Raw genomic sequence first — 18,817 nt, forward strand, 5'->3', positions numbered from 1 at the left:
CTTGAAACAGAATCACTGAACGTCAGACAAGGGCAAAGATAGCTTGTTCGTAATGAAAAGTGCCAAACATGTGCCAGAGTCGATTGCGGTAATTCTGCTACTATACCAATCGAACATGCACCAGCAGAATAAAGCAAATCTCCATCCACTGAAAAACTTCACAGTAAAAACATAAATGCACTTGTCTTGTATTCAACATTCAGTGTGAAACATTCCGTGTTCATTGTTTACTTTCTAATAAAAGTGTCAAATAACACTTTGATTTGTTTGTGATCTTGCTGAAGAAAAATACATAACTGACTTTTTAAAAGCTGTAATCTTCAGTAGAAAGTATTTGGTGCAGTTTATCTGGTGACATAAATATTTGTCCTCAATAACGATTTGAAACACTGTCAAATATGTCAAATATACTGCTCATCGCACAGAAAAAAAATTGAATAATCTTTAAGAAATAGGCAAGTGCCTTCGGAGATGAAGAGTATTCCCTCATATGTTCCTCTCAGAGCAAATGCTGCCAATTAGTCTGCCAGCTGTTGATAAGATGAGTCAGCTCTTGCATCCTCTGCTCAACCGTTTATCTCAGTGACTCAAGTTACTAAACCTGTCTCATGTAATTTATGGTTAAAGATAGTTATGACTCAGGTACTGACAGAGCCAGGGATCAGCACACATCTGTCTTAGAGCGCCATCTAGTGGGCAACATGACTTAGCGCTATTTTAAAGAGGAAGTCAGTTGCTCAGTTGCGGTGAAGAAGCTGAGTGAAAAGGCAAAGCTCTAGATGTAAAGGTCGAGCTTCGTCCCGTTGGGGTCACGAGCTGCGAGTAGTGACTGAAGATCAAGAGAAAGGGTGTGGAGCTCACTGAGTTTGGACAGACTCGGAGTAGCACAGCAAGAGAAACCAATAGATGTAGCCCGGGCATCTTAACAGAATGCCTCCCCAGGTGATGCCCTGCCAGGAGGAGGACCTGGGGCAGACCCGTGACATGATGCCTTTGTCTTAGCTGAAAGGGGCGTCTGTTGAGACGCAAGTGTGGTACTGCGAATCAAACCTGGGATGAAGGGAAAAGAAATGTTATTATTATTATTATTATTTTTAGTAGTAGTAGTAGTAGTAGTAGTAGTAGTAGTAGTAGTAGACGTAGTAGTACGATATTATTATTATTATTATTATTATTATTATTATTATTATTAAAAAGGTCTTAGATGCAAATCTACATGTTTGAATGAATTGTCTACACTATTTATCAATAGGATCGAAAAAGTTTTCTGCGTGAGAACGTCAATCAAAAACAATTTGCAGCGGGGTAGTTCGCATGCGAATGACGTCACAGTCTACTGGCAAGCTGGTGGTGCCGGAAGAAAAGATGGCGGATCATGAGGAGCAGATATCCGATGAGGAAAAGGTGAGAAGCAAATGTATCATATTAAGAGCAGAAATCACTGTCTAAGTTCTGTCCCCGCGCCCGTTGTACGTGTATTGTTCCGTCAGCTAGGCTGTTAAATCGAAAGCAGTCCGTGGCCTCGGAGCAGCACCCTTATTTTTAGCTCAAACGGAGGCTCCTTGTACGGTCTCGGCTCAAAATAGGGATTGGTACGTGTTAGAATTTACCTGAAGTTCACCTCCGCAACCATCACACTGCGGCTGATACGTTCGTCACCGCCCGTGTTTTAGTTTCTCGTGTGAATAAAGTTCAAATCTCGATGTAGCTTAGCCTGCTAGCTGATAGCCAGACTTATCAACACGCCCTTTTATTAATGCACTGCTTTGAAACACGCATCCATTTTAGTTGAAACATTTGTAATAGTCAAGACACTGTTATTCACGTGTCAGTGTGTTTTCAAATAGTAATGATTGACTGTATTTGTAATATATATGAAATCAATGCTGCTGCGAGGAAGCCTTACGCCCCTTATATATTACACGTTTCTTTATATTATTAAAGACTAACTGATACGTAACAGACGAATAACTCGGTTTTTACCTGCATTTATAATCACTTCCTGTTGACGTCGTTCTTTATTAAGCTTGGTGTTGTTGGAAACATGTCCATGGCAATTGGGAGGACTGGATTGGAGAAAGTTTCTCTCTACAATGGCTCCAAGTCTGTCACATAGTCCACAGTGCATTATGTGTGCTGATCTGAAGTACACAGACATGTCTCCTCCTATCATCAAATGTTAGCTTTAGTTAGTTAGACGTGAACTTTTGCCACCCAAGTTAGTTGTCTATCACCACTGTCTCTTACAGAAGCAAATCACTTCTGTCAACAATTATCCATCCTTTGAGTCGTGACTGCAAATGTGACATGTGTAAAAGTATGTTCCTTATTGTGAGGGAAATGAGTGTTTTGGGAAACTTCAGGAACTGCCTGCTGAGTCACTGGTGTTTGTTTTTTCACCTTCTGTTACAGCAGTTACACCTTCAGTTCAAGCACCATTTTATTACCAGCTAATAACGATGCACAGTGGCTGAAGCTGTGGGGATTTATGGCCTGATCTGTGTGAATCAAATGTTCAACAAATATAGGGGCCTATCTTTGTTCAGCTAAGCTTTTGTTTATATAACCAAGCTTTCGTTTCGTCAAGGTTCTGGCTAGCCCGGTCCGATAGCTACATGATTGATTCAGATTTCCCAAATCAATTCCATTCACTTTTCAATTTGAATTTGGTTTGTCTCAAGATATTTCTGTCAATTTATTCCAATTTTGCTAAAATATGGTGGTGATTTTCAGAGAACTAACGCTGTAAATAGTAGGGATGCTCCGATCAGGTTTTTTTGCTGCCATCAGAGTCATCCATACCCATCGTACGGATTGGCTTTAAATTTGTTATCAAAATGAAGACAAACACATTTATATTATGTATATGTACTTCTTCACGAGAGAAGAAATAGAAAAAACTTGCAAGCAGGAACTACTCAGTCAAAAGCACTTTTGAAAAACATTTATCTGGATGTGAGAGTGCTCCGTCTGTTCGAGCTCATGTCAGCCCATGTAGCAGAGCTCAGAGTAAGAGAGCTCACTCGATGGACACCAGTGTTCTTCACCACGGCAAAACTGTTGAACCATAGGCCTTCCCTCACAGAAAACTCACCATGCTCCGCCAGCTGCGTTTTCTTTAAGTTGTCTTAAAACCTTTTAATGTGCTCCTCCTGCAAAGTATTTCTCGATTGGATGTGTTGCAAGATGCAAACTTAAGATCACCAAGTTCCTCAGCAGACATGTTATTCCCATGGGTTAGCAGGAAGTGGGAAAGGATGAGGGGACACTTCACAACAGACAGGTGCTGCTTCAGACTGCAAGCTGTCATAGGTGATCAATGTTTATGAACGGCAGTGATCGGCATTCACTGATCCCATACTTTTTGTTGTGATGGTAGCCGATCGATCTAGGCACCACAGGTATACTGTGGAAGTACCCGATCCTTGGATATTATGTATCAATATTGGGTCATGCACTAGAAAGTTCAGAGTTCATTGATTGGTTCGACTGAGGAAAAACCGCTCAGCATTATGTCGCGTCCAATACATTTTATCCTTTATCAAACCAGCTGCTTAAATGACTTGGATCATTTTATTTTTAACGTCTGTTGAATGTCTGTATATGATTCTTGCTAATTATTTTCATTACTCCTTACTCCTTAATTCCTGTTTTTCTTGTTTTCATGGTTCGTTACTCCTTAATTCATGTTAATAATATCCCCTTTCAGTTAAGTAATTGACTATACCACCAAGAAATGAATGTATATTCATTTATATTTTTAAGGTAAAGGTATCAAAGACATAAGTTGAAATAACAGCGAGTAATCCGGTAAACATTCAACACCAACAAAAAAAAATCAATAAAATATCACTATATATATATAAGAGAAATATAGATTTCTTTCACTTAACATTGTATTACTTATATAGTATATTAAGTGCAGAAGCTTGTGTCTGCAAAGGCTGAGTAACCTTTACAAAAGTAGGACATCTCCACTGTAGCTGGTGCTTTCCTATAATGAATGACAAGCTCTTTGTTTTTGTGGAAATCCCTCCTGTCACGCATCCAAATATGGTAGATGCAGGGAGGTTTTAAGCTGCCTGCATCAAAAATGTAACCCAGATAATTTCTGTTTGATGATAAGAAGCTTCGTCGCATTCCCTTTGTGAATGCCTCATGTTGAGCTTGCTCTTTTCTTGCGGCTGCCCGTGTCTCTCCTGGCTCTAAAAATACCGTTTTAATTGCACATCATGTGCCCGTCTTTGGTTAGTGTTCTTGAAACCAGTATTTTCTGTGCTGATGCAGACAGAAACATGTCTGTAAGTTTTTTTTTAATTACTGCAGAGAAACCACGCGTAGGCATTACAGGAGCTGCTCTGCCTTTAACATTGAAATTGATTTAGTCATTATTATTCTATTTATTTTTAAAATCGATTTGAGCTTTTTATATTTGTTCAACATTGAAGCGAATTACAACCTTGCAGAGTGAAATGCTTTCTGACGTACTGTATCCATTTGAATGTGGAGGTCAGTGTTTATTCCTCCAATAACACAGTGTACTTGTTTTAATTTCTCTACTGAAACTCTGTTACCATCTGTCCCAACATTGTTCCTATAACCCTTAATTTTTTGCTGAATTTTACGTCAATCTTTAAAAATGTAAATCCCCGCCCCAGCAGCTGCCACCTCCTCATTTTCATTTGCAAACCAGCAGCGGTCCTGAATTTGCCTGAGGCTCTAAGACAGCTTTCCTCTGATTGCTGTCATGCTGTTGTCTGTTTTTTTATTTCCTCCAACCCCCAATTTCACCGGCATCTCACTGGGTTCATTTTAAACTAGGAGTAGAACTGCACATTGACTCTCACTAGCAATAGACAATGCAGGCTTATTATGTGTGGTGAGCATGGCAAACTCTGTTTACTTGGAGGCATTCCATCTGTAGTAAGAAATGAAGCTAGGTTTGGGGAAGATGGAGCAGAATTGCTCATGCTAGAATCCATATCTTTTTGTTTGAGGTTCTTGTAGTTCTCTGGTGACCTCTCTTCTCCCCTCATTTTGTAAAATCATTTTTATGTAAGACTACTCTGATGATTATCTCATTTGAAATGCAGGCCTTTCAAACGAAAGAGTAGGGTGTAGACTGAAGCAAAGATTGTCCTTTGCAATCTGTCTCTGAAATGGATGGTCTTATCCTGTGTATAGGTATAGTGCTGTGTCCCACACAGAAAAGATGGAAGGAGTTGGACATGTTCAGGACTGTAAGCTGAATGTGTCCTGGACGTCTTCTGTTAGAGGTGTTTCAGGCACGTGGTGGAGACCGAGGGCTCGACCCAGGACCAGGTGGAGGGATTATGTCTCCACACTGAACTGGGAGTTTCTCGGGATCCCCCAGTTCGAGCTGGTGGATGTTTCCCGTGAGAAGGGCGTTTGACCCTACTTTGGTTTTACAGCAACATGTCCAGTGATTTTCTAGATGGTCATGAGGTTTTGAGATGCATGAGAAATCACAAATTAGTATGATGTTTGTTGCATCTTGTGTGCAAGTGTGTATTAGAAAGCACTGTACTGTGATGTCTTCTACTGAGTCTCCTCTCCTTAAGAAAGCCTGGTAAGGTGGACTTGAAGAGACCCCCTATCCTTAGAAATATTCCTGGGGAGACCCATGTGTAATCCTGGCATTACATTGCTGTGGAAGTCCCTAACTTTACAACACTGCCATCTGTTCTGGCTGATTTGTGAACATATCACACTGGGTTCAGTCACGCTGGATTAGCATTTCAAGTTGAAAATGTAAATATTAATAGTCCACATGGTGGTGGAAAGGGGTAGTGTTGTTTCCCTTACAAGTGTTTTGGTTTAAGTGAGGACAATAAAAAGTCTAACTATGTTTATCATTACCTTATTGCTAAAAGATTACATATTTTCCAAGTGTCCATTATTGTATTGTTGTATTGTTCAAATGTGGAAGTGCTCCATCCTATTTATCCCCGTCCAGGCAGCATGACCTCGCTCTTGACTCATCATACGCCCTTATATTCCTAAACATAGACGCTTCAGTCCTGTGCTTTACCATCCTTGTGTGTTGTGTTAAGTATTTAAACTGCTTGAAGGGTCCTTCTTGCAAACCAAACGTATTGGTTGTCAACAACCTTCATCTGACACGCAGTGATGATGCCATTTTAATAGAGAGGACAGACAAGGTCTTGAAACCAGTGACCTGGTTAGGTCATGGTGTGTTTGCTCAGGGAATCGATGGGCTGTAGATTTTTCAGTGAAATCTTTTTGAAAGTTTTAGTGTATCCATTCTATAATGTTAGCATGTCATATTTGCTAGCTGCATCAAGGTGGTTGTGTTTGGACCGAACCTCATAAAACTTGTTGTCAGTTCTCTAGTTTAATCAGATGTGCCTTCATGCTTTGATTTCACCCAAATATCACACATATAAAGCTTTGACTTCGCTGGAGAACTTGCATTACTGTATGAATGGACGCATATTTATATACAGTCTGTACATTAGAAATCTTAGTAACGTCCCACCCCAGCTACCAAAATGGCAACTACACGAGGACATCCGCTTTTTAAACTGAGGTTCTTATGAGGTTGTTATTGTCAGAAGTCCAATGTGATTAAATTGTGGCTGCCTGAGAATCCAGGGGGAATACTCCGTTTTACCTGGAGTAATGAAAGGAAACCCCTTGCAATCTAATCTCCTGCTTTGGGAGTTCATGTCGCACGTAATTCCCAACAGGTCCCCTCTGTGGATGTGTGCGCACGCTCATACATGGCCTTGGGTTTTTAATAATGTATATTGTTTTAGTGCAAGTAGGTCATGATAACAGGCTGGGGACTGATGCAGATACCCTTCTGATCTCAACATCACTCAGACACAGCGTGTTTTCTATCTTTCCACAATGCTCATTAACTTAATCAAGCAAGCAAGCGCACACACACAGACACACACACACACTAATAAGGGCATGTTCAGTGAACACACACACTTTTTCTGAGTCAGGCTAAGGAGGGTCTCAGTTTACCCAATGAATAAGTAGTATTAAGACACTAAGACGCCATGAGTCCTTAAGTACATTTTGCTTCCTTATATGGGTTGAAACTACGTCGCGGGGACTGTCGATTCACCTCAGTATGTGACCTAGAAACAGGAAGTGCTGTGGTTAAGTAGCAAGAGCGAAATCTCTGAGGGGGAACTTAAGAATGCTCGGATGTGCCTTGAGACACTCTTTGTAGAAATTAAATGACACGACGCCACCTATCGGCAAGTCTGAAATTTCATGGTTTTCATGTTTGATGTTATTATTATGGAAATGTAACTTTTTTTTTACCCTGTTGCAGGTACGCATAGCAGCTAACTTTGTCATCCATGCCCCACCAGGAGAGTTTAATGAAGTTTTTAATGGTAAGACCCATTACAGCTGATATTACATCCGTCTGTTAAATGATGGACAGCAAACCAAGATGTTTAAACATGTTGTGCTTAATACTGCTGTTATTAAGTGTAGGGCTCAGATTTAACTGCAAAACTCTCTGCATTGCTCTGGTTGGTTGTCCACCAGTCAGAAGGATTTTGCTAAATAATTACTAGCAAAATTATTTAGTCACTCAGTGTGTTAATTATTTATACAAAATCCAAGCATTCCTGTTCAATGAAATCTCTTTGTCAACATATAGTAGATTTTAATCGGATTTAGCATTTTTTTAATTTTATTTTAAAATGATATGCTTTAGCTACATGGGTAAATGTGGATTTCGTTTTTATTCATCTATGTTCTAACAAATGAACAAATGAAGTGATACCTTACATGTTCCCGCCTAAGATGACATTCACCACAAGGTGGAGCTAGAGACCAACACCTGAAGTCGTTTTGAAGTGATTTAACTTCAAAACATTTCCGCCAGTAATCTCGATGTTATCACAGTAACATAGACTTGTACAATGTGAGATAATCTAATGTCCTGCTGCTGCTTGGGCCCTGTTTCTTCGTCTGATGTCTTTGTCTCATTGTACATTTGGGGAAATTGCACGCTTCTCTAGTCTGATGATTTCAACATTTTCCTCTTGCAGATGTTCGATTGCTGCTAAATGATGACAATCTTCTCAGGGAAGGAGCTGCACAGTAAGTCCCTGCCTTTGTGCTTCACAGTGTTTGGGTCATTTTGGTGTTAAGCTAAATCTCCCCTGTCTTCTTTTCACTAAATGGTAGACAAAAGATGCTGTCTAGTGAGACCCCTCAACAATCCGGGGTCAACACACCAAACCAAGTCTTATCTTATTTTCGTGCATCCTATGTTCACTCGCTTTCTTAATGGATATATGTATTCATTTGAAAATATCAGGTTTCCTTTTCTTATGATAGCTTTCTTCTGTTGTGTCAAAAATGATCATACTATTGTTCATATGCACAATATTACAAGTGACCCCAACTTTTATTGAATAAAAATCTACCTCATTAACTTTTCATTTTGACTTTCTATGCAATAGTTATTGTCTGTTTGTGCGTAAACCTGAGTCATTTAGAGCAGCTTCTTCAATAGCTCAAGATCCATAGTGGAGTTATAATCATTGTCGTTGGCGGATGCTCAGTTCACTTTGCTGCACTTAGATGAACATCACTGTCTCTCATCCTGCAGTGCATTTGCACAGTACAACCTTGACCAGTTCACTCCAGTGAAAATCAACGGCTTTGAAGAGCAGGTAAGGTTCCATGATCGCCCTTGTCAGTAATGCCAATAGCTGAAGCAGTTAATACTGCTCCATATAAGATTTAAATGGAGTGAGGGGTTAACTCGTCTTGTTTTCTTCTGACTGAGGCCTTGTTTTTTTATACCGGTCAGTTCTTGCTGCTCCCTGATTAAATTAGCCCAAGAACATCTGTGTGTACCTACTCATGTGCAAACATGCATGATAAAGCCTCTTGATCCATTCTACCATCCCTCCATATGTTTCACAGATGCATGTGTTTTACAAAAACTTGCATATTGGTTTTAATATAATTATGATGCACTTTCTAAATTATACTGTTGAAAACAGTTTTTGGTGCAAGAATATTATTATTATATTACTAGATCACCCATTGATGCTTTGAAATAAGCACAAGTATTATCTGTAATGTCTTGTCCTTCATATTCCCACTCAAGGAACCAGTGACATGAGCCAACAGGTCTTCCTTGAGATTTGCAGTTAGCTTGTCAGCTAGCACTTCATTTGGAACTGAAAACCAAAATTGGCAAAACAATTAATGGATTGAAGCAAAGATTCACGTTACCTTTGCTCTTCTGACTTCTGTGAAAGTGCTATACAGTTGAGCATGAGCTTTTGCAATAACTACTGCAGGCACTTGCTGTGCTTGCATTCCTCTATGCGACTAAAAAACAACCCAGGTACAGGACTGATGTTGGCACCTGAGAATGGGTCTGTCAAGCATGTGGTGGTGAGGGAATACGCTCTGTGTCGACACCGTTTGTAATTATTGCACAGATTTATGTAAAGATGTCATCATCTGCTTACATTCCACCCCACACCCGCTGATATTCCCATTTGACACAGAGCGTGAGGTGCAAGAGGGTTGGTGGAGTTTCACCTTGCTTCAGTCTCATCCTCACGCTCTCACCTCTTCCTTCAGGTCTTAATCACAGAACATGGAGACCTTGGAAATGGTCGCGTTTTGGACCCCAAGAACAAAATCTCCTTCAAGTTCGACCACCTGAGGAAGGAAGCCAGCGACCCGCGGCCCCACGAGTGCGATGGCTCTCTGGAGGAGTGGAGGAGTGCGGTGGATTCTGCCGTCAGAGCTTACGTGAAAGACCATTATCCCAATGGAGTGTGCACTGTACGTCATCGACATGACACCCACAGTGAAACCAGTTAAACTCTGGGGGCCAATTAGTTTGCTTCTGCAAAGGCTTAGAGTGAGGTTGGCAATGCAGAGCTTCATGTGTATGTGAAGTGTACGTAAGGAAAAAAAATTTAACTGGAGTTAACTTTTTGATGTAACGCAGGACAAAATGTACATTTTACATGATAAATCCAAAATCTTTATTAGCAGGCATCTTGCTTTGTCATTGTGTTTGAGCAATCGAAGTAATTGTCTGGATTTTTTTAAAGGTAAAATAATGTCTTCAGTACTGTAATGTAATTACATTTCATGTTTATCTATATATACATTTTGAATCTAGATTGTCAGTTAAAAACATTTAATGTGAGTGCTTCACCACTGGTTAGTTGTGACATTTTTGTTTATTTCTTTCAAGGAACCCCAAAATTCTATTGGGTTAATGACAGAAAATGCATGAGAAAAAATAATTAAATGCAATTTTTGGGAAAAAAATAATCGCAATATTGGCCAAACAATACAAATAAAAGGAAAATCAATTTGGGCTGCAACCGCAACTGATATTTTGTGTGATATTGATTTGATCTTTGAGCTGTTTTCATTTTAAAACCAAACAGGTATTTTGTGCCAGTAGCAATAAAACTTCCTAAATATGCATGATTGAAATGCAAGAGGCAAACATAGTAAAATGCAGGCAAGAATATATTGAGGCCGAGACCTCTCCCAGAAGTCACCTGGCTAAATGAATAGGAAACATCACAAAATGTCCGATTTTAGCTTGACAAGGTCACATTTCTGGATACTGAAATAATGTTTGCTCCGCAGGTTTATGGAAAAACCATTGACGGGCAACAAACCATCATCGTGTGCATCGAGTGTCACCAGTTTCAACCCAAAAACTTCTGGTACGTCCCATCAGAATGAGTTGTGTGCAATATAACATACTGAAGTCAAGTACTCTGCATGATTTGCCTGGAGGTACGTGCTTCCCCTGATGACGTTAATCACTTTGGATCGCTTGCATCTAAACCTTGAATGATCTCTTTCTTAGCTTAACTGCAATTTAACTGGATCCGATGTGATCCTCTTTGCTTGACGGTTTAACACGGCTAACAAGCCTCTGCTGTTAGCTGCGGTAATTATGTGGCAGAAGTTCTCACTGACACCTGCAGGGGTCCCATCTATAGTCAAAAAAATCTCTTCTCTATCGCTTTTTAAAATGTTTTGTTAAATCATAGTGGAAACATTTAAGTGCATATATTCATTTGGTTTGTGAGTCCTTCATTTTCCCGTGTCAGTGTCTTATGTGTGTTTGCGGTGTTTTTTTATATAATTTAATCTGTGCATTGTTTAGGAATGGACGTTGGCGGTCGGAATGGAAGTTCACCACCACCCCATCCACCACTCAAGTGTCAGGAATTATGAAAATCCAGGTATCATCACAGTTTGCTTTTTTCTTCTTGTGTCTGGTCGTATCATCTGGATCACTTGTCGTTCAAGGTTCATTACTATGAGGATGGCAACGTCCAGCTTGTGAGCCACAAAGAAGTTCAGGAGTCCATGTCTATTTCTGTGAGTTTTTATTTCTCATTTGTACTGTTGGAGAAAATATATTCATACCCAATCAAGCCAGTTTTACTGCACATTGGACCTTTAAATTATTTTTCTCTGGCTCTTCTCTCCATGCAGCGACACACCGTATGATGCGTCTGCCTTCTGTCTGAATATCAAATTAATATTCACCTTTTCTTTTCCCAGAACGAAACTTCAACTGCAAGCAAATTTGTAAAGATCATGGAGGCTGCAGAGTACGACTATCAGGTGTGTGATAGGTTATTAATATTTATGCTCTCATACACATTTTTTTACACAGTCACGTAAAGTTGCTTCACTGCCACTTGTTCTTAAGTTCATTTGCAGCTTTTCCAAAATTATTATTACTATTTAGTATTAGTGTTTAAATAGGATCGAACTGATCACAGGAGCTAACATCACACATATCACACAACGTTCTCATACTTATACAGTATGTTAATTTCAAAGAAAGGTATATTAAATAAGTAGTGATGAGGGGATTGTTTGTACTGAAGTATAGTGCAGGGGCGCTATTGTGGAAGAGGAACACTAATTCAACCAACCTTTTTTAAAATGGGGATCTATTTTTCATTTTTGTAGATCCACCAGTTCACTTTGCCTTCCAAAGCGTTTGCCAAATATATCTGCCACACTTACACAAAAAATGTTACAGCTACATATGATAATATAATGAGCTATATAATATTTAGGGAGATGCTAAATTATGCCTACTACTGCATTTGTAGCGACAATAATGGCTCAGCATTCATAGTCTTGTCTTGCTACACAACCCCCTGTAATAAATTTGGATCTTTGTTTATTTACATTCTGGTTGCACATTTTCTTGATACGGCATTTAGTTTTAATCCAACTATGAAACAATGAGGGACACCTGGATGCTCGACAATAAGTAAGGCTCAAAAAAAGTATATCAAGCTTTGACAGGAAACGTCATGTTAGTCTTTAGCTTTCTTAGTGTTGCAATGCAGTCAGATTCGTAGGCGTCATGGTTTGAACAGGGAACACTTTTCTGCCGTGATGGGTAAGGCTTGTGTTCATGTCTTGATGGTTGTGGTGGAATAACACCCTCAGTGCAGCAACATAGCACTGCATCACGTAGAATGGGATGATTTGACTTTGCTGTCGTGACGGCTGCTTGCGATCAACTAATGGGACAACAATCTCCCTGTTGATCCTGATCTGAATTAGGGTGATGTTGATATTGTGGTGAGTCAACAGAGAAAACAAAGAAACAGAGTGGCTGCTGACTTAAGTTTTTTCTGCTTGTGAGTGATTGTACAGTCCACAATAGCAGGACTGTCACTGGTTTTATATGGAGCAGACGTGGTAGTTGTGATGTGGGGGAGGGTTTGGTATCATCACTTGGTACAGAATGTGGCTGCATGTGTGAGGAGATCATATGAGCTGAATTTAACAGATATTGGCTGTGGTCCTCATTCAGTTACTGTAGCGTCTAGATCTCCCGATGCTTCTGCTCCTTCATAGCCCTCAGATCAGGATTTTAGCTAGCAGGGCATCCCTGAACTGCAAAACATGAAAAAATGGACAGCCAGGTTTTCTCAGCAGGATGCCCTAAATGTCCAATTATTTGTGCCTGTTACCATGAAAAGGGTGTTTCTGCCCAGTAATTTCTCTGAATGTGATGAATTTGCCTAATCTTAACCCTAGAATGATGTGTTATGCGCCCCACTTTTGTCTTCCCCTGAAACAAAACACAATAAATGTGTCTGACGTTCCCTCTCTGCAGACCGCCATCAACGAGAACTATCAGACCATGTCGGATACAACCTTCAAAGCCTTACGTCGCCAGCTTCCTGTGACGCGCACCAAGATCGACTGGAATAAGATCCTGAGCTACAAGATCGGCAAGGAGATGCAGAATGCTTAGAACCACAAATCCTTCCACACACAGACACACAGTGTTGCATGACTGGATATTCGTATCGTCTTTGTACAAAAATGACTTGAACAGAGAAAGGTAAAACATATTATTTTTATTTATACAGATGCCCCTTCTATATAGTCACTATATAATGTACAAGAAAGGAATTGGAAATGTAAAACTGGATGAAACTATATAATAAAGAGTCAAGGAAAGGCCTTGGATGAAGAAGATGAAAACTACTAACAACAGGTCTACGTGTGAAGTGAAAGCTTTTTTGTTTGTTCATATCCAGTTCATGTTCCTTCACCGTCTGTCACCATCCTGGGGTGGCTGTCTTGCAGCGCTCCGGCCCAAATTTAGCCTTCTTCCACTCGTCGGCGTTATTTCAGCCACTCAGCCAGCTCAGTTAATTCACAGCTGCAGTACTGTGCATAACACCCACTTTCTAACAAATGCACTCCATATTTGCATTCAACTGAGAACCCGACTGTATAGTAATAACCGGGCACATTGTAATATATATATAATTGTATGAAACATCCCGTCTGTCAGTTTGGTGAACATAACCACGAGATCAACTGTAATTCAGTCACAGAGATGTCGTATTAAATAACAAATTTTCTATTCAGAGTCTTGGTCATTTTTGGTTTTTGTTCATGAGACACATTTCATTTCTAACTAACAAAACTAATTAGCTATTGAGATGATAACTTGAAATTCTTCAGGAGTTCAATCATTGACAGACATCTTGACTGTTATATAAAACAAGTCAGGTCTGCTTTGACCGTATCTTTTAGTTCATTTTCACACCAAACCCGATTTAGGCGACTGAAGCTGAGGAGGGCAAAGTGCGGCCGAGGAGCCACTTGTGGCCCCTGCCTGTCTTTGTGCGGCCCAATTATGAAAAAGATTGATAGATCAGTAGAAAAAAGTGCTTTCAGGTCTTATATTTACTTGCTCCACCCATAGTTATGTTACCAGGATATTCCCCTTGAAAAGATCTTCCCACATAAATGATTTATTTTCAGAATCTTTCAGTAAAATGTGTCTGAAAAATACTGTATTATCAAGACATTGTAGTGACATATTTAGACTTTCTTCCGATTTTCTCCTTGTTTTATATGATGACAGTTACAGAATTTCAATTAAATTCAAGACTCTTTTTGTTTTTAACGCCCCCTCACAATACAGTAGTGGCTAATATGCCCCCTCAGGTAATGGAAATGCACCTCCCTGAACTAAAGGGACTGAGTTGAAGGGTTAATGTCGCGCTGCAAATACGAGCAACAAACTGAGACTGTAATATAGAGGTGAGGAAGTGACACGTTTGGGGTGACAGGGTCGTAGCTTTAGCATGTTATGCAACACGTTTCAGTGGCCATGTGTTGCATCAAACACAGAAGTCGAAACATCTGAACTCCCACAACAAGTCACGCAGTCCTCTGACATATGCAGGGGAAATTCACCACCAGATGAAGGAATGAAATGGCAAAACTGATGGTAGGTGTTGCAGGATTTCACAGCTCACCAAGATGATGGTTCTGATGGACCCAAAGATGGCAGCGTGCCATTTCATTTTTTATTTTTTTTGCTTAAATTAACTTCCTCAATATATTAACGGCTCTGTCAGATTCTTTCAGTCTTTTATCTTCTTGAAAATCTTGACAAAAGGGCCCATGATGAGATCACAATGATAGTTATGAAGTTTTCATGCTTTTGATGCAAGCACCAGGTTAAAAAACCTTCACAACACACCAAGGAAAGAAAAACAATCACTTAAATTTACACCTAACGCTTCAATAACACCTTAACAGTATATACATCTACTGTACTTGCCTTCAGTAAAAACTTTAGCTCTGCATCGTGATATCATGAAACTCAAAGAAAATGAAGTTTAAAATAATACCTGCCAGTAGTCAACATAGCATTAGCATACTGCCTTCATCCAAGCGGTTGTCGACACAAAAGTCCTTCACCAGTGACATTCCTGGGTCTCAAATCGACCTTTCCACTTCCTTTGAACGTGGCTGGAGAGGTAGAGGGAAGTGACCATACCGAGTGCTGCATCAGAGCTAGTAGAGTACTCATTTTTTATAAGGTGTATGGGGGTGAAAATCACAGCCGCTGCAACCCATGTCTCAGTTGTTGAGGCTGTGGATGCAAATCTGTCCTTCATGGACGAACGAACCGCTCCTGGTAAGTTTAGGAATCTCAAATTCAAGTCTAGCCCCAGATGACAAGGTTTGGAGTGAACCTACTGCCTGCAGACCGCCAGGTCTTCCGGTCTTTGGGTGTGAAACAAAGGCTTATGAGGTTGCAACAGCTGTCCTGGTCTTTCTCCGTGGTCCAGCTGGAGCGAGGGCTACTTCTATTTCTTTGAGGATCTTAATAGGCCACCTGATTGCTTCAAACCTGCAGTGATGAAATAAGAAAAAACGTTGAGTCCGTTGTTCCTGTCTTCCACAACGTCAAAATGAACTTACTTCTTATTAACGTCTGCTTCTGGGAGGTAATGGTAAAACTCATAGAAGATCTCGTACTCAACAAGGAGCTTTCTGACTGTCTCCTGAAGCAGAGAGAGAGAGGACCTTAGTTGGTTAAGGTGTCCCACAGGGATCAATGTGTGGGCCATTCTTCAAGCATTATTCCTTGAAATAATCTGGGTCAACATTCTCATGTCCTTCTTTCAAATGTGGTCATCTACCGTGGTTGTTTGTATTGTTGGTTGTGAAAGGTTTGCTAGTTATCGAATGTCTAATAATGTGCCTGAAGATTAAATAAGAGGTGAAAGAAGGTGAAAAGAGGTAATTTCCATGATATGAGAGTGGCCTTCTTTGATGGATACATGTTAAAAGTGTCCTCATGCGTTCCATGTTTCTGTAGGCAGTCTGTAAATATCATAAATGGTTACCTTATAAGTCTCCAGCTGCTCTGGTAGCAGTTTGATCCATGCCTTCTTCTCCTTCTCTTCATTCGCACTCTCAGGCCTCACACGCAGTCTTCGATACATGCTGTGACACTTTTCGCTCGCCTTAACACAAACACACATTTATACACCGCCTGTGGATGAGGTCGGTTATCCGAGCCCTGACTCACCATATGCAGTTGTTTCCGCAGCTTATCGGCAAAGTGATCCAGAGTGCGTTTGGCTAAAACTTTCCTTTTGTTGCACAAAGCCTCTCGGACAGGTTTCACGCGAACTACAAACGGGCCGATCGTGATGGAGGATGGAAGGGATTGTTCCATTCGTCGTATCTCCAGAAGGTGTTTCCTAACCTCCTTCTTCACCTCCTTCACCGACGAAAGATTGGTCACATTGGCTCTGTCCCATATATGAGAGAAAAGAATCATGTTCAGGAGCATTGTTGACCACACACTGATGATAGTGATGCAGAACTCACTTCACATAGGTTTCGATATCCAAGTTGTGAAGCTCCAGGTACTCTGTGAACTCCTCAGCGTAGGCCCTGAGGGGGATCTCTGCCTTGCTCAGCGCTTTCTGTATCTGCTCCCTCGTCCTAGCTACTTCTGGTTCCCACATGTACACGGACAAGATGACTGGATCACCGCCGATGAACAAGTTCTTCATCACAAACTGAAATGAGAAGTCCTCTGAGTTATATAGCTCTGTTTTTCTTGATGGTAGATTTAACAGGTGCCCAGCAGAACATCAAAAGTTGATGTACAAGAAGCCTCTTTCAGGTTGGAGGTCACTTTGCCACCACCCTGATATTCAGTCTGAATGTAGTTTGTACTAAGTTTGTACTGATGAAACATACTAGTTACTAACTGGTAACTTCTGTTCTTCATTACCGGAGTGTAAAGATGGGCAATTTGGTGTTTCGCGTCTCTGTAGAACCCTGTTGTTTTCGTAACCTCACAGACTGCCATCGTGGTCTTGTCAGTGTATGAGGATTTATGAACCATTTTTGTTTCATCTAAGCATAAACACAAGACTGGATGTCTCCTCCTTTGTCCAGATGAGCATTTTATCCCTACAGAAGCTGTTTGTTTGAGTTGAGGTTTGGCATACGTCAAATCTGCTTTTGGTAGCACTGGATAAGGATTATCAGGCGTATTTCACTGAAGGTGAAGGAAGTGCTGGTCCTCTTCATTGACATGGAAGCTTCACGAGGCTCATACAGACTTGACTTAAAATGTTGGGTCATTTTCGCTTCACCTTATGTGCACAAAAAATTACTCTTTCTTATCACTTGCGCCCAAATGCATGTTGGTTTTTGACTGAGGCTTCGATTGAGTTCTTGCGAGAATTGTTCCCTGACCTGCACACCAGCACTCTAAAGCCCCCACCACGGTCCCTCCCACTCCACCTCATGCAGTGCAGTGCAATGTGGTTGTTACGAGCTAAGTCAGCCATATTAGCGCCGCAGAAAACAATGTTATAAGTTGTCCCACATTTCTAAAATGTAAAGCGGCGCAACCAGAGGTTTGTTATGTTTTATGGTAGGATATGTTGTGATATATTATTTAGCAATTAAAACAGTATTGATTGTGTAAACTAAAGTAGTGGTAAAATGACTAAAATTATAAGCAACTTTCCAGATGGAATCCAGCGATTATCAATAGACAAGGACACTTTTCATCACCATAGACATATGAAAGTTGAGCCAACTATAATAGTCATAATCAGAACTAGAATCTTGCTAATATTTTTGGCTTGCAACAGGTGTTTCTTTCTGTCTGGTGCGCCAGCCAGGCACCTGCCTCTCCCTGGGTGAAACTAATCCAATAGGAATAGGGCTTCCACTATCTGGGTCCACAAACCAACCGCACGGAGCTGCTGTTTTCCACCAGTGGAGTTCATTGGCATTCCATTTACAATGATAACATTTTTGTCCAGTCATAAAACTCTTGCTATATTGCTTCTCATGTCAGAACACTAGCGGCATGTCGGATAAAAACTGTGGAAAAACCTTAGCAATAAGAGACATACAATGTGTTTTCAGTTGATAATGGAGCAAGCAAGGAACTTACCCCATCGATCCTTGGCACATTGTACGTTGCAAGGATCCCTTTATCGAACAAATCCACAACAGCCTTTCCAAAGTCCTCCGGTGGTGTTGTGTACTTGACACTTTTAGAATCCAGAACCAGGTCCAGCACAAACAGAGGATGCTTTTTTGGCCTGGGGTCAAAGAGACGACGGTGGGTTTAGCTCAGTTTCTATGCTGGAAGTTTGTGTTTCTTACTTCAAAGGGCTCCTGGTGAGGTTTTCTCCCCAGACCATGTCCTCTTGACACTGGAGAACACTGTAGCAACTGTCCTGGATCATATCGTTCAGATAGAATATCGAGCTGAGCACCATGTAGCGGAGGGAGTCCTGCATGGAGTATCGCACTCTGCTGATCAGTCGGCAAAGGTTGGAAGTCTTGTAGGCGAACCAGCAAGTCTCGTTGACGTTGTACGTGCCCTTGCCGAGTTTCTCCAGGTTGCTTCTTATAATGTTGCTTAGTATTACCATCCAGGACTGGTGAAGAAATGAGC

General features: G+C 40.7%; 2 protein-coding genes across 2 annotated transcripts; one reads left to right on the forward strand and one right to left on the reverse strand.

The window, feature by feature from the left end:
- Positions 1-1,307: 1,307 nt before the first annotated feature.
- Positions 1,308-13,934, forward strand: LOC128770641 (F-actin-capping protein subunit alpha-2). The gene is made up of 10 exons (XM_053885340.1): positions 1,308-1,404; positions 7,334-7,397; positions 8,064-8,115; positions 8,630-8,693; positions 9,622-9,828; positions 10,657-10,736; positions 11,186-11,264; positions 11,332-11,403; positions 11,590-11,652; positions 13,175-13,934. The coding sequence occupies exons 1-10, from the start codon at positions 1,315-1,317 to the stop codon at positions 13,313-13,315; spliced, it is 912 nt and encodes a 303-aa protein (XP_053741315.1). The 5' UTR covers positions 1,308-1,314; the 3' UTR covers positions 13,316-13,934.
- Positions 13,935-15,545: 1,611 nt separating this feature from the next.
- LOC128771190 (dynein axonemal heavy chain 1-like) lies at positions 15,546-18,812 on the reverse strand. The gene is made up of 7 exons (XM_053886422.1): positions 18,523-18,812; positions 18,308-18,458; positions 16,714-16,907; positions 16,409-16,634; positions 16,224-16,343; positions 15,796-15,878; positions 15,546-15,724 (listed from the first exon to the last, which is right to left on the reverse strand). The coding sequence occupies exons 1-7, from the start codon at positions 18,792-18,794 to the stop codon at positions 15,619-15,621; spliced, it is 1,152 nt and encodes a 383-aa protein (XP_053742397.1). The 5' UTR covers positions 18,795-18,812; the 3' UTR covers positions 15,546-15,618.
- Between the last annotated feature and the right edge of the window lie 5 nt (positions 18,813-18,817).

Source organism: Synchiropus splendidus, chromosome 14 (genome assembly GCF_027744825.2).
Source record: "Synchiropus splendidus isolate RoL2022-P1 chromosome 14, RoL_Sspl_1.0, whole genome shotgun sequence".
Taxonomy (NCBI): Eukaryota; Metazoa; Chordata; class Actinopteri; order Syngnathiformes; family Callionymidae; genus Synchiropus; species Synchiropus splendidus.